At 39.6% G+C, this 26,957-nt stretch overlaps 1 protein-coding gene across 2 annotated transcripts in view; it reads right to left on the reverse strand.

The window, feature by feature from the left end:
- The window catches only part of DAAM1 (dishevelled associated activator of morphogenesis 1), a 194,907-nt gene that overhangs the window by 107,854 nt on the left and 60,096 nt on the right, over positions 1-26,957 (reverse strand). The window contains exon 2 of one of the 2 annotated variants that reach the window (XM_011989575.1): positions 12,212-12,431. In XM_011989575.1, coding sequence (XP_011844965.1) covers positions 12,212-12,394 — 183 coding nt within the window. In that variant the 5' untranslated portion in view covers positions 12,395-12,431. The remainder of the gene's footprint in view (positions 1-12,211; positions 12,432-26,957) is intronic. The other variant, XM_011989574.1, reaches the window with a different exon arrangement.

Genomic DNA, 26,957 nt, shown 5'->3' on the forward strand with positions numbered 1-26,957 from the left:
TACATCATCAAGGGGAAGAAGCTGTGACCTAAAGACACATGACATGGTGATAAGTACAACATCAAGAGGAAGAAGCTAATGGCAGACTGAAGGGTGATGCTTTGGCAGCAAAGAAACAGAAAACATTTTTATAAAATGCATGGAGAAAATGTACTATAAAGCTATGATAATTCATTAAATATATACACATCCAGCCCCATTACAGCAAATGACCATCTCATCTGGGAGTCATGAATTGCCAACGAAGCACTTAAAATTTAACCACAATGACCCTGAGAATAGTATTTTAATATGATGGTGGTTAGAAATCTGAAACCTAGATAAGATTTTTGTCAGTTTCCATAGAGGTGCATTCAGTGAATTATTACCTGCTCCTAACCAGTCAGGACAAACAGAAATGGAAAACAAGAGCGAGCTTTAAGCCCTAAAAGGGATTGGTAAACACAGAGAACAAACCTTGGAGGTTTTCAGCCTGCAAAATTTCTGCCAATATTCTTAGTCATTATATGAAATACCACAATATGACTCACCACCACCTACACAGTAATATTCTCTGTGTCTGACAGACATGTTTTCATTCGATACATAAAAATAAGAAGTGAGAAACACTGCAAGCAAAGGCTGACTAATAGAAATAATTTCTAGTTTCTTACTACCAGTAGTTAAGCGTTTTACACTATTTCCTTTTCTCTCTTAATAGCAAGCAATGCAAACTATATTCAGTTGGCTAGACAAAGTCTGCAGCTAAACACATAGGCTTTTTGTTCAGCTTTTTTACTGTTCAACTAGAAACTCATTAGAGTGACTTTAAGTTTTAATAGTCTGCATCATCAGCAGTTTTCTGGTAATCTAAAATAAACTTGCTTCTAAACATGTTAGAATCATCTCCCAATATCCACCCAAATTTCCAGTATTTACACCTATAATCTAGTACAACTTCAGTTGACAAGTCTTACTAAATTTTTTTAAAACTTTTAAGTTCAGGGGTACATATGCAGGTTTGTTGTATAGGTAAACTTGTGTTACAGGAGTTTGCTGTGCAGATTATTTCATCACCCAGCTATTAAACCTAGTACCCATAGTTATTTTTTCTGATCCTCTCCCTCCTCCCACCCTCGACCCTCTGATGGGCCCCAGTGTCTGTTGTTCCTGAAAGAGAGAATTTCTAAGCAGTGTTTTCCTAATTGAATGGAAGTACTTCATCTCTGGGGATACAGCACCAGCTGTAAAGTGACAGACAAGAAAGGTACCCAAAGTCCCTGTGGGCAACCAGCCATGAAGCCAAGTTCCACACATGGCCACCTCCTTCGATAGCACCAACACTGCTCTTGCCGGCCCAGGGCCCTCCGACACCCTCAAGAGGCTTGTTTGGCTGCTCATCTGACACTTTAAAGCTTTAATTGAGTCAAAAGACAATCTAGCACAAGAAGTCTTCCCACATTGGAGCTATTTATTTTACCACGTAATATACAGTAGAGAGACTTTTAAAGAGAAAGAATGTTTCTTAAACATTATCATCCTTATCCTTTTAATCTGCTAACTTTCATGCCAGCCACTTTGGTGTCCCCATTGTAACTAACATTTTAATGAGGAGGAAGTGTAAAACAGGATGACAGCAGGTGGATAGGGTGCAGGCAGAGTATAATACCAGCCCAAACTTATCACCACTATGAGAATATTAAAATACAAACCCAACTGCTGCAGGATTTAGCAGTTATTAATTCATGCATGCATGCATACATTCACTCAAATACTTATTGTGCATCTCATGTGTTATGTTTCTGTAATTAGTTATGCGTCCATTCATTCAGGCCCAAAACATTCATTGAGCACCTACTCTGAACCAAGCACTGCCCTAGGCCCCCAGAATCCTGAGCGTGAGAAAGTCAGATATAACACCCGATCCATTCTGCTCTCTGAAGGTGCAAAGATGCATATATATAGTGGATTAATACAATGAGTTATTCATATGAGAAAAAAAACTATCTGATTGTTGAAAAGATGGCAAAAGATTCTGACTTTTCCTTCTACATTCAAGAAATGCCCTTTTTTCCTGAAATTAAGTCATATACATATTTTATATATAACATAAACATATATATCAAATATATATATACATGTCACATATAAATTCTGAGTTTTCAGTTATTGGTTTAATTTAGTTCTTAAATATTGCACTGAGTAATGAAATAAACAGCTAGCAGCTTTCAGATCTTGCCAACAAATTCATTTAAAACTGAACATAAGAAAAAATATTGCAACTTTTTTAGGAATCTGGTTTGCCAAGGAACAAAACTTCTAGCTCTTCACCCATAAGCCAGAAAATCATAACTGAAAGATATAGCTGGTCAATGAGCTCTTGTAACACGCACCAAGAACAGCTTGAAATTCCAGAAGAATTCTGGGAATTGAAGGTTGGGGTGGGGAGGATTCCAGACACAGCGAGTAAAAATATTCAAGGACAGTTCAGACCTGAAAAACACCATCCATGGTATTGAGCAATTACCTCCCAAAGGCCATGTCACATGTGTTTTCTGAGAGCAAATGATGGTGACTAGATAATTCCCAGAGCATCAAGATATATTCTTATGTACAGTTAATTGCACAAACTACCAGATCCTTCTAGCCATTACTGAAACACATTTTTAAAATTACGTTTAAAAGCTTACCTAAACCACACTACTTATGAAGATCAAATTATTCCTTCAGCCTTTTGACACTTATATTGGCTTATATGAGGACATACAGAGAACGGTAATGTCAGTATACTATATCAACTTTGTATAATTTGCACGTGGTAGTATAAGGACTAAGTTAAATAGTCAGATTTTAAATTGTAGCCAAAAGCTAAGTAGGTCCATACTATTCAGGGTCTCTTTGGGATTCATTTTAATGAAAATCATCAGGACCAAGAGGATCCATAGCCATTTTGTCAACAGCATTATTAATTCAGAGATGGTTTTATAGTACCGTATTTCTATTTAAATACCACGTTTTCATGTTTCTTTCCTCCATCTCTTCATGCCCACTCATTTCAGTCTCCTTGATCTAATATTAAGATAGAAGAAGCATACAGAAATAAATAATTGAAATGGTAACAAAATAATATGAAGTCAAAGTCCAAATTTAACAGCCTGTAGGAAAGGATATTTGGAATGATCTTGGTAAGATAAAATATAAATTTAGAATTAGAAGGAATAAAATGGTTTTATGGTTGTATCTTAAGCTTTACTGGATGTGTTTAATGAATCAGAAGATTAGAAGGAAACTTAAGAAATCATTTTGACCATCTTACTGTCTCTAAGCAGAGCGGACTTCAACCAGTACAAAGAAATGTATAATGCCACTGAAATGAGAGTCTACTGCCAACCCTACTGTTTTAGGAACAAAGCAACGTTCTATTCAGAAGTACAGCAGATATCAGCAAGCAAAACCACTTATGTCAACATCAGCCTATATCATAAACCATCAGTTGTTCTCAGGGCCAAAATAACTGATCAAGTCCTAGATATGAGATCATTTTCCACCACCTTTAAATTGACTGTATCTTGGCAGCAGTTCACATTTACTCCATAGGAATTTTAGCACTGCACACATTTAAGCCCATATCTACATTCCAACTTTTGTTTGTGACATACAGCATATCTTCATACTATTCTGAGCATTTTCCTATGGCACCAAAGTCACCAAGAAATGCCCCACTGTCAAAGGAAGATCTCTCTCCCACCCTCCCTCTCTCTCCTACATATATACATACATATATATACACACACACACATATATACATACATATGTGTGTGTGTGTGTGTGTATACATATATATATATTTTTGAGGCAGTCTTGCTCCGCTGCCCAGGCTGGAGTGCAGTGGCCCAATCTCAGATCACTGCAACCTCCGACTCCCAAGGTCCAAGCAATTCTCGTGCCTCAGCCTCCTGAGTAGCTGGGGTTACAAGCATGCGCCACTATGTCTGGCTAATTTTATTAATAGTAAAGATGGGGTTTCACCATGTTGGCCAGGCTGGTCTCGAACTCCTGGCCTCAAGTGATCTGCCTGCCTCAGTCTCCCAAAGTGCTGGGATTACAGGTGTGAGCCACTGTGCCCTGCCAGTCACTGCACCCCCCCAGTCACTGCACCTGGCCAATATATTTTAATTCTCTGTCAACTGATTATTTCCTTTAGCTAAACAAAAATTTTCTCTTTTTAAGCTTTATAGGTTTGTCAAATAAAACCAACTTTTAATCTCATGGAAACAGAACAATTTTAATATCAGTTCCCTCATTAGATTCTGAATTTTGGCTTCCAGATAACTGAATACTTTGACACTATTGTAGACATATATCTTTGAAGTCTTATATGGTCTGATTTTCTCTGCGTAATTACAGAGCAATCCTTTACACTCTAATAAAGAAACAATAGATTAAAACTACGACTCTTTACAACCAGTTTTTTTTTTTTCTTCTATCAGTTTAAAACGGAATGTTCCTACCATGCAATTTTTTTCACCTTTCTTGGGGACTGGGAACTGAATAGCTCATGGTCTTCACATATAAGGCAAGTTTTAAAATTAAAAAGATAAAAAATGTTGAAATTTTCATTGATTTTGGTAACAACAGAAGTACTTTATTATTTAAGAGAGCTTAAAATAAGCCTCAGTCATAACAGAAATTATGCTGACAGCCTGAGAAAAGGAGTAACAATTCACAAGGCTGGTAGAAGAACAAAATGTGTACCCTGGTATCCTTAGGACTAACTTGGGTTCCTGTAGCTCCTTTCATACCAAAGTGACTTCAGAATACACGAAAAATGAAAAGATTACTATGTAGGCTCTCAAGTGAATTCATTTGGCATAACTTACCTTGACTGTGAATTTATCTAAATCTGATAATATCATCTAAATTCTTTCATTTCTGCTATCTTCATTTCTCAAATTCTATGCTGATGACTAATCCTGAGAATGTCCTCGGTACTTAATAACATAGGCCTATAGTAATTATATTTATGATTATATTTTGATGGAACACATCTTATCATCATCCTACAGTATCCACCATCACTACCTTCTCATTGGGATTTTAGTTTTCCTTTTAAATTTCCTTGGTAGTATAAACGGTGGTTTTGTGACCAGTGATGAATTTCACAACAAGTTTAAAATATTTTACATTTCCTGGAAGGCACAGCACTCTATTATCCTCAAACATCAGACCCACTGGCCTAATAAATGGAAGTCTAAGAATTGGATTTGAAAGAAGGCAGATTAACCAGAAAGTAGTACAAAATGGAATTGGAAACATTTCAGGCTTAGAAAAACTTGGGTTCATACTGCATATTATTTCCAACTGGCCATAAATTTACAGTGACGTAGTGTATTAGAAATGAAAGCTCCCCTCTAAAACTATGAAATGGATTCCAAATATGTGTGTTGTAAGAGGTGAGACTGACTACAATACACTTCAAGAATAATAACCAGACTTGTTTTAAACCTGGATTTCTTACCTAAAATCTCACACAGGAAAAGCAGTTGGACATTTTTGCATGTTTCACTCATTAAAAAAGCTGAGGGTCATAGAAACAAACTGTGAGAAAGACATCCCAATTCCAATACCACTGTTGCTATGAAATATTCTGTAGGAACCCCTTATTCTTGGGGTATGCAGAAGTCTATCGCAGGGGGACTCCTGGTAATTCTCTTTGTCCTTTTCTACTTCAAAATTAAAGTAGCCAAAGGAGGTGCGTGTTGTAACAAAGAGGCACCTCACGTCAACTATTGAGCTCAAAGGAAAACATATTCAGAATTGCTATGGTTTGGATGTTTGTTCCCCTCCAAATCTCATATTGAAATCTGATCCCCAATGTTGGAAGTGGGGCCTAATGGGAAGTGTTTGGGTCATGGGAGAGGATCCCTCATGAATAGATTAATTTCCTCCCTCAGGGTTACTGAGTTCTAGCTCCATTAGTTCCCTGGAGAGCTGGTTGTTAAAAGGAGCCTAGCACCTGCCACCCCACCCCCATTGCTTCTCTGGCCACCTGATATCTGCACATGCAGGTTCTTCTTCGCCTCCACCATGAGTGGAAACAGGCTGAGGCCCTCACCAGATGCAGATGCTCAATCTTGAGCCTTCCAACCATGAGAACCATGAATCATAATTTTTTTTCTTTATAAATTACCCAGCCTCAGGTATTCTCTTTATAGCAACATAAAATGGATTAAGATAAGAATCTACCCAGGGATACATGACACCTATCATTAAACTTACCAACACCTCACAAATACCGAACAGAACCATGGTTATTTTTGTAAATTTAACCAGACAGCAAAATATTTTGATGTACCTCATTATATTTGGTTCACTGAAAAAATCTGTAAGCAAACAGAGGCACTTTTCTCTGGTTCAAGGAAGAATTTGATATATATGTTTAAGTCAACAATATAATCATCCCCAACACACCTTTCCCAGGCTTGTCTCTCAGAATCTCCAAACCCTGTAGCTTCCTGTTTTTTATGTGTCATCTAAACTGAACTTCTTTCAGTTACCTGAGCCTTCCATGCCTTCTCTCACTCTATAGCACTTACACATGCTGTTCTCACTGTCTGTAACACTCTTTTCTTTCCTCTGTGCCTGAACGATTCCTTCTTGTTTTTCACACCTCACATTAAGTCACTTTCCCCAGGAAGCCTTCCAAGACCCTTCACACTGGGTTAGGTAATCATGGGGGTAGGTGTGAGTGAACAGCACCCTCCTTCCCCAGCAAGGGAATAAAGCTTCCTCCCAGACAAAATGTACTGCTTGAGCAGCACTCCCATAGCACTTGATCACTTTGAAAAGATTGCACATTTAGTTGCTTTTCTCTTCTGCTAGACCTTCAGCTCTACAACATCAAGGATAGGACCATGTGTCTTTTGCTCACCAGTTACCTCAGGATCGGCAGAGACAGTCTCTTAACATGCACACATCAAAATAAACCGTCAGTCGACTAATGACTCATTCTTCTGTTCACTCCAACGTAAATCGTCTATTGCTAATATTGAGATGAAAAAAGTTACTTGAATAAGGATGATTTATAAAGTTGTCACGCTTACGACTCTTCGGATAGGTTGCTTGAGATAATTTAAGACCTTTAAAAATCTGTAGAAAAGAATATCACTGAATCTTATTTTAATAGTTGAGTGTTAAACCTCATATTGGTTACATTTCTTTATTTTGACTGAGGCAGAGAAAAAAGAGGAGGACTGGGAGAGGGGAGGAAGTAGAGGTGAGAGGGAGAGGAAAAAGTAAAAAAGAATTGATTCTCAAAAGGTATAAAATGTATGGTTAGCAGAGATTAAACAGACTCTTAGTTTTATTTGTAAATATCCCAAATAACTTAAAAACTGTTAGTAGGAAGACTTTAATTCTATTTGACAACTCACACACACACAATTCCCGAGTTATTTTGTCCTCAGTTCTTTAGGAGCTACAGAACAGCTTTAAAAGCAGTTGGCTTATCAGTTGGTAGGGGGTGAATAAGAACAAGTGTTGGCAAAGATCTGGAGAAACTGGAACCCGCATACATTGCTGGTGGAGATGTAAAATGGTGCAGTCCCTTTGAAACAGTCTGAAAGTTTCTCAGAAGTTCAACACAGTGTTACCATATGACCCAGTTAATCCCGCTCCTACATATATACTCACAAGAATTAAAACATGTATCTATGCAAAAACTTACATATGGATATTTATAGTAGCTTTATTCACAAGGGCCAAAAATTGGCAACAGCCCAAATGTCCATCAATGATGAATGGATATAAAAAACGTGATAGGGGCCAGGTGCGGTGGCTTACACCAGTCATCCCAGCACTTTGGGAGGCTGAGGCGGGCGGATCACGAGGTCAGGAGTTCGAGACCAGCCTGACCAACATGATGAAACCCCATCTCCTAAAAAAAATGCAAAAATAGCTGGGCTCAGTGGTGCATGCTTGTAATCCCGGCTACTCAGGAGGCTGACGCAAAAGAATTGCTTGAACCCAGGAAGTGGAGGTTGCAGTGAGCTGAGATTGCACCACTGCACTCCAGCCTGGGTAACAGAATGAGACTCTGTCTCAAAAAAAAAAAAGTGGTATATCCACATAATGGAATGTTATTAGACAAGAAAAAGGAATGAGGTACTGGTACATGCTATAAGGTGAATCTTGAAAACACTACGTGAAGTCAAAGAAGCAAGTCACAGAGGACCACATATTGTATAATTCCATTTATATGAGCTATCCAGAGTGGGCAAATTCTCAGAGACACAAAGAAGATTAATGTTTGTTAGGGGATGTTGGGATTAGGCATGAATGAGGAGTGATGGTTTACGGATTTCAAGGTTACATGCTAGGGTGATTGCTAAAAGTGATTTTGGCAATGGTTGCACAATTCTATTAATATGCTAAAAGCCACTGAATTGCACACTTTACATAAGTGAATTATTTCTCAATAAACCTGTTTTGTTTTGTTTTTTTAAGTTAAGCAGGATGAGACTAGGAAGACAATGCTAAGTCCTGAGGTAGGACTAATTCTGATTCCCCTGGCTACTGCAGGGAGCCTACTACAGAACAAGGTGCTCCACGCTGCCCACCTTCTTCAAAGATTCATACAGCTGACCTCCTATTGAGGCTTGCTTTATTAATGAGGTGATACGGTTTCAGTAAGCAATTCTGAAAGAACTCTACTTGGTATCAGTTTTAAAAACATCAAATGAGTGACTCATCAGATGAGGCAAAGGAAACTAGCTTACAACAACCAACTCTGACGACATGCTTTCTAACAGATAGGTTAGACCCACATTGGCCTGCTCACACCAGGGCAGATTTACTTTCAAGAAAAGGAAAAGCTGAAATATTTGCTTAGAGTGTTGTGTCTAGAAGACACTAGAATTATCTCTCATCCCTCTTGCAGTATTAGTCTGTGGGGTGTAAAGCATCTATTAGGTGCCAGACTTTTTAAAGGTTATCTTCTTTCACCTCTACACCAACCCTATCAGCAAGATGGTATTATCTCCATTTTATAGGTAAGTAAACAATTAAAATTCAAACAGAAATCATCTTAAAAGAAGATTTCCTAGGCTACACAGCGGGCATTTGGGGAAAGTGTTTGACTCCAGAGTCCGGGCACTGTCCACTACCACATGTGGCCTCCCTCTGCTGTACCAGACCAGAGGCAGAACTGCTTCAGCTACTACTCAAGAGAACCTGGGGCAGAGGCTTGCCGCAGCTTTGAGCCTACCTCTCCTGGCCAGGCCACCCCTGACAATTGGATAGATTTGTAGTCTTAGTCCCTGAAGTCAAGAGTAGATAAAAATTCATCCTTCACTCACCAGAACAGAAACAAACCTCAAGATAATTTGTTTTCCAATGGTTTCAGCTTAAAGTTCTGGTTTGGCATTGGCTTTCTCACAACTAGCAGCTGTAGGCAATTTTCACACAGAATAGAGACATCAATAAGGCAGAGAATGGAATTTTCTCCCTTACGAACACAGAACAATGAGCTGTCTTCAAGACGTACATGAAGCTGCCACCACATGGGCTCCTCGCTCTCATTTTGGGAGACTGACAGAATATGACTGAAAGGACTGTAGACCTGGAATTCTTTGAGGATGCCAGCTCTGCCTACCAGCTCCACTACCACTGAGGGCAGTCGTTAGCTATCAGCAACACCTATGTCTTTTGGTTGACTTTTTTTTTTTTCCTTTTTTAAATCCAAACACCAACTTGAACCAGAGACTTTCAGTTTTAAAACATTTTAAGTGGGAAATAAAACCCTGCCTGTCAATGCATCATTATTGCCCTTCTTGATTGCTATCTTGGTAGATGATTCACTGCCCTCCCTAGAAGAGGACTATGTGTCATCTGCCTGCCCCATGACCTCAGGCTTGGCCACATGACTTGTGGTGCCAGTCTCTACAGAAGAATGATGCCTCCTCACATGCAAACTCAGATGTGGCCATGTGATCTGCACTGGCCAGTGAAATGTGGGCACAAGTGACATCTGTTATTTCCAAGCATACGCTCAGAGCCTATGAGTGGTTTGCCAGGTTTGCCTTTCCTCCTCTACCCTGACTGGGTATTGGACAGAAAACAGGAAGGAGCAAAACTACAGCAGACCCACAGTGGACACACAGCACAGCAAGCAATAAGCCTCTGCTGTTGTAACCACTGGGGTTTTGCTATCACAGCATAACCTAGTTTAAGATGACTGAGACAGTCATTAACATGAATCCCCCCAACTTTTCTTCTCACCTTCAATTCCTGCTGACAGCTCACTTCCTCCAGAAAGTCTTCCCTAACCACCTTCCTCACCTCCTTGACTTACACCGCACAACACATATTACACACCTAGGTAATTTGTGATTATGCTTTTGGTGCCATCATATCTTCTTTGTAATGGATCTCCTTTTACTACTGTCAGATCTTTGGGGGGCAGGTTCTGGCTTTCTATTTCAAACTTCCTTGTTAACACCTGCAACAGAATTATTCATGCAGTGGAGATTCAGAGAAGGGAGAGATTCCTTAAACATGGAAAATATTCAAGATCATAAAGTGCAAGTACACTGGTAGGAGTCATCTTTTCTTTTTCCCGACCAACTCTGGTTGGCAATAGGCCCATCGCTCCACGCAGACCAGAAATCAAACATCCGCTTCATAACCAATCTCATATTGGTTTATCTTTCTGCTTTATAAGTGAATTCTGGTCTGTAAGAGTTGGAGTGACATGGTCAGTTCAGATATTACCCAAGGAGAACACTGAAGCAGCCTACAGTATGTTCTTGACCAAAGAATCATGCAAAATGAATAGTATTCTCTAGTGTCTGTTGAACAATATAAATGGTCCATTTAGAACTAACTCCATTATAAATGAGATCACGTCCTTTACAGGAACATGGATGGAACTGGAAGCCGTTATCCTTAGCAAACTAATGCATGAATAGAAAACCAAACACCACATGTTCTCACTAATAAGTGGGAGCTGAATGGTGAGAACACATGGACACATGGGGGGAAACAACACACACTGGGGCATGTGGCAGGGGGCAAGGGGATGGTGAAGTGGGGAGAATATCAGGAAGAACAGCTAATGGATAGCGGGCTTAATACCTAGGTGATAGGATGGATGATCTGTGCAGCAAACCACCATGGCACATGTTCACCTGTGTAACAAACCTGCACATCCTGCACATGTACCCCAGAACTTAAAATGAAAGTTGAAGAAAAGAAAGAAAGAAGAACTAACTCCATTACAAAATGCCAGTGGTGATCAAGGCAGGATACAGTATTCATGTAACATTTATTAAGCAAGTTTAAAGGCCAGGCACTGGGCCACTCCCAGTGTGTACTGTTCTCACTGAAACATTATATCAAACCTAGAAGATGATGCTTTCTTCCTTCAGAAAACAGGATCAGAAAAATAACATGATTTTTTACAATTATGAAAATAAAGTCAGAGCAGTGATTTGAACCGAAGTCTTCCTAATTCCTATGCTAGCTCCCTTTAAACTATGCCATAATATCTTCTGAAATACAGAATAGAAACACCAACTGATGCTTGAAAAGCTAAGCTGGAGAATGTACATACATCTCTTGATGAATGGGTCCTGCACTAGATACATCCTTCATTTCAGTACACTTGATTCTAAAATATGATAGTATCTATAAAAAGATTCCCACAACAGTTATTATTCTAATCCTATCACTAGGCTAAATAATGATGCTGTACTTAAGTAATAATGTCTTTCACCAAAGGATCAACAACAGGATGGGAAGTATGACTAATTTTTTAAAAAATACATTAAAACTGTATATTCGGTGTGGGGGTAGGGGAGCATTAGGGAATCCCGATAGGTGTGAAGTAAATGAAGGATATGCATACATGTATAGACTAAGGATTGGGATGGAGACAAATTAAGAAGGGCAACTTAAGATGCAGTACTGCCACATATTTGAAGAACTGAAGGTCTAAATCCCTCCACCCACTTAAAGCGCCAGCAAAGCACTTGGATGTGGTAATACTACCCTCTTCTAACTCTTCCTTCTCCACAGGTTTAGTGCTGACGTGAGGGTGCAGACATAAAGGTGAATGCGGGCCATTTCACTGAAAAGGAAAAGTCCATGTCAAACCAAACCAACTCATTCACATCCTCTCCTCTTCTCCTTCCCTGGCTCCCCACCAATGCCAGGATAGAAAACTAGGACTCACCACCAGTTCACTGAACATGACATCCAGCTCCTCCACAGGGGGCATGGGCAATGCTGGCTCCATGGTCTGAAGCGCAAAGTTGCTATCGTTTCGCAGCCGATACGTGATTTCTGGGTGATCATTATTTCGGAAACAGCAAAAGATGAATGAAATACCTCGTCCACCTCTCTTTCTTGGGGCCATGGTTGAATTCTGTTCTATTTCTTGATGTGACTAAACTCTGCAAAAAGAGGATATGACTTGGTTAAGAGTACAGGAACAGACAAAATGGTTTTTAAAAGCCCAGACCAACTCAAGAAAGAGCTCCGTGTGCTGGCGACATTGTGTGCACCCTGCAGGGCATAGAAAGAATACCACCGAGTGGGTTTAGAGTCCACTTGGGCAGAGAACACACACCCTTCTATTCATTTGTTGACTGTTTCCTGCAATAACTGCTGAGCAAACAGGACAACTCCAGCCACTCTCCCGACAACATACACTCTTAATTACACTGAGCTACTGTCTGTTCTTTGTACATCACATTCCCTTTCCTGCCGACCTAATTTGTTCTTGTTACTCTTCTTGAAAGAATGACCTTCTCTTCCTTGCCCCCTAGGAGATCTCTTTCTTATTTTTTAAAGTCTGATTCCAGACTGACTTAAAAGTCTCTTCCCTAAATAGAATTAATAACATATATGCTATGACATATATATCCATTCTAGCATGACCACATTCTAAGCTCTTTATGAGTGTGTCTTCCTGTTAGACTGTGGTAACTGAAGTCAGGGGAAGAGGCTGTGCATCAAGTATTTTGTGGGTCTAGTGCTCTGCACAATGCCAGGAAAAGAGAAGGCACTCCATAAATGTTCATTGTATTAACTAATTAAAATTTACAATAAAGCCAGGACTTGAGCTAGAAGGGCCAGAGATTTTCAAACTGAAAAGACAAAATGAATTCACCAGTAAGGAAAGGAAATGGTTAAATTACACACACACACACACACACACACACACACACACACACACACACACTCATCTAATAGAATATTATACACTAATTTAAAAGAATCAAGGCATTTGTGTATATAGATATGGGAAAATGTTGAAAATGCTATAGGAGTACATGATTTAAAGAAGGTATGTATTTATAAATATATGAAAGAAAATATTAATAGCAGTAATTCTCAAAATAAAAACAGAGGGTTGGAGAACTACTTATTTTCACTTTTACCCTTTTGAATCCAAATTTTCACCACAAAAATATGTTTTTAATGATGATAGACGGTATGTTTCAAGTTACAACTGTATATATTGCCTTGGAAAGATTTCCAGTTGATACTGTCTATTGAAAAAAACCAAGTCAAAGAAGAACAATAGGCACAGCATGATGCCATTGTGTCTTTTTAAAAACGTCATACAAAAAGCCATACGTATACATTTATTTCCACCAAATGGTCCAAAAGGATAGACAACAAATCCCTAATTCCTCTCTTCTGAGAGTGGACTAAGATTAGAAAAAGGCAAGAAAAAGAATGTTCTTTTCATGATTTTTCAAGAATAGTGGACACATTTAGATGTATAACTGTTATAAGTCTTCAATGTTTAAAAAGAGATGAGATTAAAAGAAAAAAAAAAGGTAGGATGAGCATTGGTCCTTCAAGAGATGGAAGGGCAGGGGAGGAGAAACGTATCTTGGTCAGGGAAGGTGATAGAACAAGGCTGTGAATGCATTATTTATACACTTAAATATAGAAGTATACACATAGAAGAAAGACTAGGGTCAAGTTTGTCAACATTTAACAAATCTGGACAGTGAGAAAACCGATGCCTTCTTTGAACTTTTTTTGTTCTTAAGTTTTAAAAGTAAACTCCAACCCATTGACTTATGGCATCTTCCAAATCAGATAATCCAACTCCAAAATGTGTAGCCAATTTCTTGATTTTGTAATTAATACTACTATGTAAATAAGTAAAAGCACTCATAAACAACTATAATTTCCAGAGACTTCTACAGTGTAGTCCTTAGATGACTTGAAGTGAAAGTGGTCTCTACCGTTAGGAACTGGGAGGTTCTGTGATGGGGAGGGAGGGAAAGGACAAAAGCAGTGTGTCTATCAGAGTCCACAATGATGCTCTAAGTGGCTCTTAAACAAAGACTAAGTCAAACATCCAATGTCCTGTTCTGTTGAAGCATATGTCTTCTGGCCTAGGGTGTACTTGTGCAAGGTCACACTGAGACATACGTCATAATTGGGATTCCTTTGGCAAATGTGCATTAATACCTACTATGTACCAGGAATGACAGTAGTCGCCTAAGCATATGGAAATGAACAGGTCATTCACTAGAAGCTCATAATCTAGTGAGAGACAGTAGTTCACCAGATAGTTATAATAAAGGTAATATGCCAGTAAGTGCCATGTAAACTGAGCAGGAATTACCTAAGAATCTGGATGGATGAGTGGAGTTTTGACAGAATATGGAAAACAGGGTCTTTAGGCAGAGGGAAGAGTACGAGCAAAGGCATGAGGTAGGAAGGAGCATGAAGGATACAGGGAATGAGTGGTATGGTACAGACTGTGCTGTATATACCACCATCTTCTCAGAGCAGAGCTCTGGGTCTCATCTCCCTGCTGAAAATCTGCCAATGGCTCCCCAATACCATTCTAAATTGGCTTTCAGTGGATTTCAGCTCAACTTTTGTCTTTTCCTAATTCCTCAAAAATATCCTACACGTTACTCAACAGGCATTTTCGATGCCCCGTAAACATCTTGCACTCCTCTCACCTTCCACCCAAGTAGACCACTCATTCCTTCTCGCTCTTGCCTTTGTCTAGCAACATCCTCCCACCCTGAAAGTACCAATCCTGAGAGTACACCCACCGCTGCTGATAGCTGAAATTCAGTTCTGCATTTCCGAAGGGCAATTTATCAAAGTCTTAAAGTGGTCACACATTTTGACCTAGTATTTCTACTTCTGAAAATGTATGCTTAGGAAATATTCAGAGACATTATCAAAAATGTTTTCACAGCAGTTTCCAAAGCATTATCTATAAGAGCAAATAAGGGCACAGAATAAGTGCTTGTAATGAAGAACCATACAGAAAAGGTAAATAAATTATGGTACAACTAGATAACAGACTACCAAGCAGCCCTTTGTAAAAGAATATTTAATGACGTGCAAACACGTAAAGAATAAACAATACAGTGTCCCATTTTTGTGAGAAAAAATTTACATATAAGAGCAGGCAAAAAGGACAAAATAAATAAAATGCAGGCAGCAGTTAGTTCTGTGACAAATGTAGAGATTACCTTGTTTGTTTTAACAAACAAAAAGATTCTTCTGCACTTCCTAAGTTGGCATATTGAAGACGTACTACTTTCACAATAAATAAAGTGAGATTTTAAAAACCCATTGATATGATTATCTGCTTACATTAGAGGCGGAAATGAGTATGAGTATGCAAAAATGTTCCTATCAAAAATATCCAAGTTAGGTTAATCTACATACCAGCTTTCAAACTATCTGTGGTAAAGAACTAGTTGTTTTCATCCAATCTGTTATAAACTGAAAGATCTCAGCAATGTCAAATTGCTATAAAAGTTTACATGCTTAATCTCAGTTCTTTTTTTTTTTTTTTTTTTTTTTGAGACAGAGTCTTGCTCTGTTGCCCAGACTGGAGTACAGTGGCGTGATCTCGGCTCACTGCAACCTCTGTCTCCCGGGGTTCACGCCATTCTCCTGCCTCGGCCTCCCGAGTGGTTGGGACTACAGGCGCCCGCCGCCACGTCCAGCTAATTTTTTGTATTTTTAGTAGAGATGGGGTTTCACCATGTTAGCCAAGATGGTCTCGATCTCCCGACCTCGTGATCCACCGGCCTTGGCTTCCCAAGTGCTAGGATTACAGGCGTGAGCCACTGTGCCCAACCTAATCTCAATTCTTGTACCCAACGCAGGTAGGCAGCAGCAGTGCTGATGTACATTAGGACATGGGAGTCATGACTTATCTCATTAAAATATAACTGTTAATATTTGTCTCTGGTATGTGTCCTCAGAGCAGGGACCACATCCCACTCGGAAGCCAGGCTACTGTCACATATCTTATCCTCGGTAAACTAAAGAGAGATCATTCTGGGACTACCAACAAGGTCTGTATGACTGTGGGAGATGGGGAAGTGTTGCCCAGGAAGACAGGGCAGGAAGGCAATGTTCAGGCTATTGGGAAATGAGGGCAAGAAAATAAAGTAGGCTAAAATAGGCAAAGGCCAGCTCATGGAGGGTCCTATGGCCCACATTCAGACTTCAAAGCTCATTTCCAGCCATCTCTTTCAGGCAGTCTTGCTAATCTGCCTAACTAGATATGGTCTGGGCTCTCTTAGCATTTTGTGACCTCCATCATGTATAGCCAACAGTTACTGTAAATAGAGGTCTGGGTCTTTATTTTCTCACTGAAGAATCAACTTGTGAGGAAAAGTGACATGGCACATGTCATTTAGTGTTTTGCATATAGGGGTACAATCAAAGTATTTACAGAATAAACAAACATAGCAACAGTTTTCCTTTTACATGTTACAAGTTTCACTTAAACCCAAGTTATATTACATTCTGGCTGTACTGAGGAGGGGCGAGAAGTAGGGGGTAATGTTAAGGTCTAAAAATCAGTCCAAAGCATTTTCAAGTCTTAAAAAGAAAATCCCAACAGTTTTATAAACAAAAGAATATGAAGTTCTTGGCTAGTTTCTAAGATGGGTAGTAAGACACAGGGTCTACTACATTTAAGAACCTAATTGAAATCCTTTCAATAAGCACCAAAATATTGCCTTTGATGGTAATTTGTATATGGAAGCCTCAGTGAAACCCAAAGGCCAAGTTTTTATGCTGACTCCTCCACGGATCCCCAAATACAAGGTCCTTTCCTAAACCCATCCCTAAACTCTAGATGATGGCATGTGTTGGAGATTTTCAACAGGCATCCATTTTTTCCCCATATATGGAGCTCCACTATTCCGAGCCTAGTCTCTTAGATATAGACCAAAACAGGAAACAAAAGGAATCATTCCACTGGACCCCTCAGAAGCACCTGCCCACCTTAACTGCCCTAGCACTTCACTGACGAGTGATTCCAACAACTGCCCTGTATATATGATTTAATACTCATATTTGCACCCATCACTTCATTTCATCATCCCCATTTCACAGGTGAGACTTAAGATGGAAGGAGGCAGGCCATCAGGAAGACAGAAGTTTGAGGGGTCACACACTGGAGAGAGGTCTCTGCACTGGCCCTTAACAACTTGATTTTCCAGCCCCCATCTCCCAATACCCTGAATGCTGCCCATGCCCTTACACACTTGATTTACTGGTAGAGATGTTTATGCAGAGAAGCCCATACATCATAAAAGTAACAACAGCTTCCCTAGCCCATCATATCCATCCATTTCATCATTTAGTCAAATGTTTATCAAGTAAAAATTATGAGCCAAATATTCCAAACACTGTGCTGGGCACTAAGGGAAAAGAGATGAAAATGAGAAAAAGATGCCTGTGTGCTTTGGGGAAGGCAGGAAAAAAAAATCAAGAAAACTAAAACGTTATTCCTGAAGTTGGCTCATGTTACAGGGGATGCAAAGAAGAAAGTGAAGGGCAATGGTGGTAGTGGTGGGAGGGCAGCTCCTTCAGATAGTATGATCAGGGAGGGCCTCTCCTGACCACAGGCGTTTAAGCTGAGACCTGATGGATAAAATGGGACCAGTCTTGCAAAGTGCTAGGGAAGACGATTCCAGGTTAAAGGAGGTATGTGTGAAGACCAGGGCAGGTGGGGAGCTGGCACATTTCAGTCACTAGGGAAGACCAATGTGGCTGGAGCCTAATAAGCCATGGTGGATGCTGAGTCGTGGGAGTGCTAGGAAGGAAGAGGCTGAAGATGGCGGGGCCCAGACCAGAGGAGCTACATGCTGGAAGGTGGTCTCTGCCCTGGCCCTTGCCAACTTTATTTTCCAGCCCATATCTCCCAATACCCTAAACATGCCTCATACGCAGGCATCCGCGTGCACTCATCAGACCTCGGCAATGGTCGCACTTCTTAGCCCACACATCTACAGTGTCCTCAGCCTGGGGTGTCTTCCTTATCTGACTCTTCCACTCAGCATTCAAGATTCTGCTCAAATACTGCTGCTTCGTAGGCCTTCAGTTTCCCAGAACTGTTACACATTTCTTTCTACACGTCTAGTATGATATACATACTTGAGTGTCTTTTTTTTTTTTTTTTTTTTTTAATGTCCATTTCCCCTACTAGTCTATGAGATCCTGAAGGCAGGGACTAAGTTTTAGTCAATCCCTGGCACGTAGTATATTCTCAACAAATGTTTGTTGAATGCAAAAGTATAAATGCCTAAGTGAACAGATGGTCTTACCTCTGAATGTCAGAGAAATGTGACTGGGTGTTCTTCCCGTAGTTGTCTGCAGATCTGTTTTCAAACCCACCAAGACATTTGAAGCCAATCCGATCATTGAGTTCTCCTTAGGCACTTGTCAAGCTTTCTCATGCTGACAGAAGTCTCATAAACGAATTCCATCCTTGGGATATTTGCAGCTTTCCAGCTTCCCAAGAGTGAGGAATTTCTGGCCAAACTAGCTGGTGCGTAGTTTTTCAACTCATTCCCAAGTAAGTGCCATTGAAAAGAGACTCACTGATAAAATCTTTTAGACATTTCCCCAATATCTTATATTCAGTCAACATTTTGCCCAAGAAAACATTCACTTACTCAGCCATCATGATATGAACTTCCTCAATACACCCACAGAGTGCTAGGTACTGGAGACACAGATTAAGAAAACTCAAAACGCCATTTGGGGAGATAATAGACTAGTGCAGACATACGGCAGGGAGGGGAGTTGGTCCTTTTCCTGTTCGATGAAGAGGAAATGCATAGTTCCTGAAACTAGGGACCTAGGTTTCCACATCGGTCTCTTTTTAATCGATCAGCCTGAGGAAGAGGACTAATTCCACCATGACAGCTGGGCCCTGAACCAGAGCACATCTTCTAATCTCAGCTTCTGGCATTGCCGCAGAGGAAGAAGTCACTTCTGGGACATCCAAACTGCAATCCATCTGTAACATTACAGATGACTATTGCTATGCTGTGCACAAGGAAACAATTAAAAAAGCTTCTTAAGATTCTGGAGCAGGTGCATTTTCCTTAGCAAAGAGGAAGAAATCCAATCCATCTGTGGCCTAGCTAGAAGTCAGAGTCATTTGTACCGCTCTTTAACAAAACAAGCAAGACTCTCAATGTAGCAACAGTCAAAAACTGAGGCCAAATTTTAGGGAATATGGATGATGATAATTATGACGGTAAAACATTGGAAAACAACCTATAGTCCACAAGAAAACCCTCCCTAACACTTTCCTTTGATAATGCCAAGTCATAATATATGTGATATGTAAAGTTTGTTTTCCACAAAGCAAGACACAATCAGTATTTAATACATGAGTGAAATGTTAAGGTTGTCATAACAAAACAGATTTTCACTGATATGCAGACTATTTTAATTGGTTCATCAGGACTTCTGCCACACATTTATAAGATGACTGTCCAGACTGAGGAATCTAATTGCCAAGGTTTTCCTCTAGCTGGAGGGGTTTAGGGGAAATGGCAGTCAAGATATGCTGGAGGAAGGGAGGGAGGGACAATGAGTTCCTGAGAGCCACCAGCTTGGTTAGAAGTTGTGAGAGTTTTTACATCCACTTGCAAAGGGCAGTGGGAACCATAATTGTTCTTCCCCACTTCTATTACATGAATCAAGATGGACAGCATTGAATTTTCCTGACATTGAATTTTCCTAAGAATTATAATGCCAACACTAAAATATAGTCATTGTTCTGGTACTATAAATGGTCTCTGGAATTTCTGAAACAATAGAATTCATGTCACAACCATAAAAAGAAGGACAAGAAAACAGAGTTACGCAATAAGAGCAACTTTAAAGAGAAAGGTTGAGGGACCCTCCACGTTAGTTGCCACACCCATGTTTTCAGAACTGCAGTTTACCTCACATTTTGCAATTTTCCAAAGCGCCCTGATGTGTAATTTGCGTTGCAACAACACAATAATGTTAACCCAAATTGTCTTATCAAGAAAAATGTGAAAGGAAAAAAATTGCTTTGCTTCTCTCCTTGGCCATCCCTCTCCTCTCTCACATTCCTCATGTCTGGTTTCATTTTGCAAATACACCAGATGCCAAATACTATTTGGAGCTTAAAAAAAAAAAAATCACGAGTTGTAGTCTAAAGCTTATAGGAGAAACGTCTGAAAGGGAATTGTGTTTTCCCTGCAGGTTTCAACATCCTCTCCATCAGGAAACGGAAAGGGCGTTTCTCAGTCAGTGTGTCAGTGGAGGGACAGCCCTGCCCATACACTTGGTCCCAAAAGGATGTTCTAATAGGGCACTTCTTGGAGTGGCTCCTGGAACTTCACCCAGCAGTCGATCCTCTAGACCCAGTAACTTTTCTGAGGCAAGAAGAAAACAATGAAAGCATCTATGGACAGGGAAACCAATATGCAAATATTCAAAAAAGCCATTAGCATCCTGAAAACACTTTCTACTTCTGTCTGCTCTCTCTGCCTCAGCATAGGCAGGGGACACAGAGTGGAAGCCAGAACTGCCCACTTCCTTCCCCACTTTCTCCCTAGATAAGGGAGGAGGGCACCCAGGTGAAGTCCATGCATGCCCTCAGGCCAGACCAGGCCTCAACCAGCATGTAATTAACAGTCCTTTTCCAAGCCCTACCAGAAACACTATGCCCCACCCCACATGTAAACAGCAAAGAAGAGGACCTCCAAGTTTTGATCCTAAAAAGCTGGCAACAACTGTTCTGTGTCACGTAATACCATAACCATGGGTTTAGGGTATAAATCCCTAAAGCCAATATAACAAGGTCCTCGAGTTAGGAAGTTTGTGCTGTTCACGTGACAGAAACCAGAGTGTGGAAGCCAAGACATCTCGTCTAGATCATCTGGGAGAGGAGCCAAATCCAAAGTGTCCTTGGAGCACCCTGAAGACATCACAGCTCACAGAGAGCTGTGCCCTCCCTCTGCTGACCTGTTGCTAGTCTGTGAGTTAAGTCAATAAACAACTGTAAGCTGAAGTCAAAAGAAATGCAAATAATTTTCTCCCTCTGGGTTCTAATCTGCCTCTAAGGGATCCGCTCAGATACTGTACAAAGACAAATTTAAATTGTGGGGGCTACAAAAACATAAAATATTACAACTCCACTGCCAGCTTTGTCACATCAAAGCTCTCCCTCTGATCTAAGAGGCCAAGTTTTGTTCTTTACAAATGTACAAAAGAATGCAACTTTCCTGAATCACCAGCAGCTCTTTCAAAAATCTGAGAGTAAGGCCATCAGTCATGGAAAAGAATACTTGTATGTTGCAAGATACCGGCAGTCACCTGTACTCTACACACACTGCTCCTCTGTGATCCAAGTGTATGATCCCTAAAGTCAGTCTTCACAAATATAGGTGAATGTGGCTGCCTCTGAAAATGTCCCCCCACCACAACGACCACACTTTTGGTATTTAAGGCTTCAGATCTTCCCAAACAAGCAGTCAACCCTTTGTTGCCATCCACACAGAAAATGCAAATAATGTTAAAAGACATTGTTTCAAAAAGAAATATATTATTAGGCATTTTTTAACTTCCTCACAATTGAAATAATGCAGGCGAATTTTGAGATGTGAAGTTGAATGCATATATACTTAATTTCAACACTTACGTTTACCATAACTTGAAGCAAAGTTTACTATGGATTAAAGAAGATACTGGAGGTACTCTGGGCTGAGGGCTCATAGTCACACTAAGTCCCTCTCCCTGGTGAGGCCTAGACAGGGTCCCCTGGGGAAGTGAGTACTGCTCCCAGTCCTTACAGCCCCAAACCAGATGCTGTTCAATCTTGTTCCTTCTCAAACGTTGTAACCGTATTTTATCATGGAGGCATTTTATTGCCAAGAAGGTATAATTTTTATTTCTACATGGGCTTCTGAGAAGAAAAATGGCTCTTGGCATACTTGGTAAATGACAGTTTACTGAACTGAAAATAAAGAAATAAAATTTTGCCCAGGGGACTTTATATGTTCATGTTTATACTGAAAGCAAATTTTAAAACTCACTAATTACCTTCCTCTTTTTATGTTCTTCTACTTTTATGCCAAGATTACTTTAATACAATTGCAACAGGAGAAAATGAAACATCACAAAGAACAAAGATTCTTGCTTAAAATTAGCCTCACTCTCTGGTAACAATTAAGAAACCTCCAACTTTCTCATGCAGATGCCTGTGCTTTCCAGTTAGGGAAAAACTGATAGACACAGTATCACATGGGCAGCCGCAGAATTGCAACACAGGTTCAAATAACAGCTCCACCACTTCTTTCTTGGAATGACTTTAGGACAGAGACTTACATCCTCTGAAACTCAGTTTTATCATCTGTAAAAATAAAGTTGTACATATTTTTGCCTCTCCTCTGTTGTAAGAAAGTGAATTAAGATGGTTTACAGTGAAAACACAATGAGACCAAAATTTTAACACAGAATGAAACACAGAAAGTCAAGGTGGGAGAAACCCAGGGGGCTGTACATGAAAAAAATCTAAGAGTAGGAAAGCTAGAGCACACCACTTCGGTGTGAGCTTCCAAGCAGCCCATGCAAAAAAAGAAAATGGATGGATCATGTAGCTCTTACCCACTAATTAAACATGCCAATTCATGTTTCATGCCAAGGGGAAGATTCCTTCTTAGCCCAGGCAGAAACTGTTCACAGGCGTAGTCTAAAGGCTAAATGAGATGCTCTGTCTCCTCACACCATCTAGCACCCCCAAGTACTCAAGAAATGTCTGATGGCTTTTGGGTGGACACTATAAAGGGAAGTGGGAACTACATTAAAAAGTTGGGGACAAGGATTTATTTGTTAACTACTGTTTGGTGGAAATATGTTAACCAGATTCCTTTCTCTGACATTCCTGTGTGTATCAGCAGAGTAAATTCCTGGCATGAGACTGGTTTAATCTCTAGAGGGCAGTTGTCATCACTAAATCAAGGGCTCTGCAGGTTGGTCAGCTTATCTTCAAATTGTGGGAAATTCTCTGAGGGTTTCTGGAGCAGGATGGGAAAAGGCATTTTTTTAAAAAAGCTTTCCTGTATATTTTGAAGAATTCAGCAGGTTTAATATTCCAATCCAACCAATTGTACAAAAACTCTCACATTTGCATACCCAATTTAGTTACTGCAAGGACACTGACATTTGCAATATTGATATGATTCCCCTTGATATCCTGAGTCACTGATCACATCTACTTATCCTTCTACTCTCTAAGTCTGAAGGTATCTTCTCTGGCCAAGAAGCGATTGTGAACTGATTACCAAGATAGAAAATCTACTGCAAACCCTCAAGATATAAGCACCCAGGGCCACTGGCTTTCACACTTTTTCCTCAGAAAGATCATTCTGAACACATGTGGACACTGCCACAATTTGCCACTACAAATGTAAAAAATGTTTAGAGAGAGCTAAGTATATGGTGATTCCTGAGTTGAAAATCACAGTGTGGCAAGCTGTTTATTAGAGCTTGAGTCTCTCCACAATGCCTGCTGCTCAGAGGGGCTCATTTGGGGCAGCGCGCTGAGCTTTGCATCATGGCCAGCACTATACCACACCTCGGTTCCAGCTTTTCTTAATGCGTCCTGCTGATGATGCGGCAAGGAGAAGCCACCCAGAAACAATGACAGAGTCACATTATAAAAACTGGAACTCCCTTCAAAAGCAGCACCCTGCCCTTCGTAAAAATTCTACTTACAAATTTTACATAATGGATGTTCAAAAGAGGCGTATGGAAAGATGATGAACGCTTCAACTGTATGCAAGATGAAGTATAGAAATAAGGCAGTAGAGAGGACAGCTGCCTCTAATGCTGTCCTGTTTCAGGTGTTGTGTGGCTCTAGGACGTATTGCTACACATCTTCTCTGATGATTAAAGTAAAGGCATTAAGTTGGGATGTCAGCCTATAAAATTTCATTCCAAAGACACAACATTAAAAAGACTTAGAGAAATTAACACCTTGACACAGAACTTCCCCAACCTCCCTTCATGTTGGGAACTTTCATAAGCATTTAGATATACAACCCTCCAAATATACAACAAACTTAAAGGGGGAAAAAAAAAAAACACTACAGAGTGAAAGATGACTGAGGGAAGAACCTCAGCCCCACAGTAGGCAATCTCATAACTGTGCATGGGAAAGTCAATTGTATCACCTCAGTGGAAGGCAACCTGACAGTGTCTGTTATTATGTTAATGCACTGGCCCTTTGATCCACATCTTACACTTTCTAGCTACATGAAAGCAAACTTTCTAGATTGCTTATCTAAGAAGTTGACCTACAGATATATTCATACACAGGCACCAAGACGTATCAACAAACGTGTTCATTACAACCTTGAAATAGAAAACAGGTTTCCTAACTCGTAATAGAGAATCATGTGTCTTTTAGTAGGGGAATGTTTTAATAAATGTTATCTCATTCTTCAACAACAATGCTGTACCACACACCAACAAAATCGGAATCTCTGGTGTTGGGGCCCAGGCATGGGTGTTTTTCCAAGCCCCACAGGTGATTCCAATGTGCAGCGAAGTTTGAGAAATAGTGCTAAAGAACCCTATGCCCAGGGTTACAAAGAACATACTAGGTCCACAGGACTGACATGAAAAAAATGAACATATTCAGAAGAAAAGACAGAAGAAGAAAGAAAGGTTTATAACAATATATATGTAGCACCATTATGTTTAAAAACTGTATTTGCAGCACTATGTATGTACATACCTATATATGGGATGTATATAGTTCCAGAACTGTTTCAAGTATTAACTGAAAGACAACTAAAGTATTTAACCAAGTGCTTAGCCCCCACACACAAGATGCTCAATAAATGTTAGCTATTATTTCCATGTGTACCTAAGTTTGTCTCTGTGGAATCTATATGGAGTTTCAAGTGGCTAATGAACTCTCCTGAGTGCATAATGCAGGATGGAGAAGGGGTAGAGGAAAGTTATAAGACTAGCAGCCAAGAACACAAAAGCACATGTGTTGAGTGGGTAAACTGGTCACATATATAATCTCTTTTCATTAAACAAAGCTAATCATCAACCAAAATAGAAATCAGCAGCAGCAGCAGCAAGAAAGAGTGTGTTTTCTCACTGGGGATTCCTCTCCATGTGCTAAATATCCTTGGGAAGTTATTCACATAGCTAAACAAATACTTCTGTACTGCAGGAGCCAAACAATAAGCAAAGAAAGATCTTTACTGAATTTTAATTACTGTAAGTGGATTTCCTACTGAAAAAAGGGTGTTTGCAAGCCTTCTCAATAACCCCATTAAAACTCTAAGTATACACCTCAATAACTCCTTAGTTGTTATATTGACTCTTTTGTTTAAAATTACAGCCTGCTTTTTGTGCATAGTTGAAACCCATGCCTATAAATGCAGACAGTTTCACTGTCAGTATTTTACTCATTTGTAAATCCACCAAAATGGTCCATTTAAAAGTTTTTCTATGTTAGCCAACAAATTTAAAAACTTCAATGTAATGTTAGATGCAAACTTGAGGAAATACAGAGAGGAAAAATGTTCCCAAGGTTGCAGGCACCAGCTACAGGGATAACAATGGGACCGACTTTTAAACAATGATTTGTTTTGTTTTAAATTCTGTATGTTCCAAGATGTAATTTTAAGAGACTCTCTGGTTCACTAAAGCCATTATGTCAGAAGTTCTTCAAACAGTCTCAGGGCCAGTTAGAAGAGAACATGGGGAGTTCTACTAATTTTTTCCTTTTATTGGACTTTGTTTCAATTATAGTTCTATTTGTGGATCAGAAATCATAGGGGTATCACAAATATACCCAAGAATAAGAGATTTTAGTATGTTCATAAATGAATGAAACTTACTACTTGGCACATTTTAAAGATGCAATCAAATGTATTTAAAATTTATATTTTTATAGGACTGAATTCAGTATAATTTCCAAAACTCTCCTCTACTTCCAGGTACTGTAAAAAAGAGTGCATATAAGCCACATTTTATCCTACTTAGACACTGAATGTGTGGCTGCAGCAATTTTAAAGCGGGTTCCCAGTAATTTTCTCAAGTACATGCTCCTAAAGTTCTATCTTTAAAGGGTAAAATGTTTGAAGTTCTCCTTATCAGTGAATAAAAAAGTCATCACACTGTTTATAGAATAAAATGAAAAATGGTGACTGAATTTACAAGTGGAAAGAGATGATATTTGAGAATGAGAAGGAACTTATGATTTTTATCAAGAAATATGAAATTGAGGTCTGAATGCTAACAATAGTCCTATAAGATCTCTAATTACCTCCTGAATACACTTTCCAACTTTATGTAGTTGCAACCTAATTCCCTCAAATATGGGCACTTAATATTCATTACAGACAGTTGGAAAGGAAATCAATGATTTTGAGAACAGCAAAATATTAGCAGTTTCATGGTATCAGTCCCAGTGAAATAAAATTGTCATTATTTTGGAAGCAAATATCCATTGAAAAAGAACAATGGACTTTTCTGAAACTGTTACAAACTTCTAGAACATATGCACACAGGGCTCCCAGGACAAGGATGCCAATAGAACATGTCTATCAAGCTTTGGGAAAATACCTAAGATGCCAGGAATTTGTTCTGCTGTGTTAATAGGCTCC

This window comes from Mandrillus leucophaeus, unplaced genomic scaffold (assembly GCF_000951045.1).
Source record: "Mandrillus leucophaeus isolate KB7577 unplaced genomic scaffold, Mleu.le_1.0 Scaffold359, whole genome shotgun sequence".
NCBI classification, from domain to species: Eukaryota; Metazoa; Chordata; class Mammalia; order Primates; family Cercopithecidae; genus Mandrillus; species Mandrillus leucophaeus.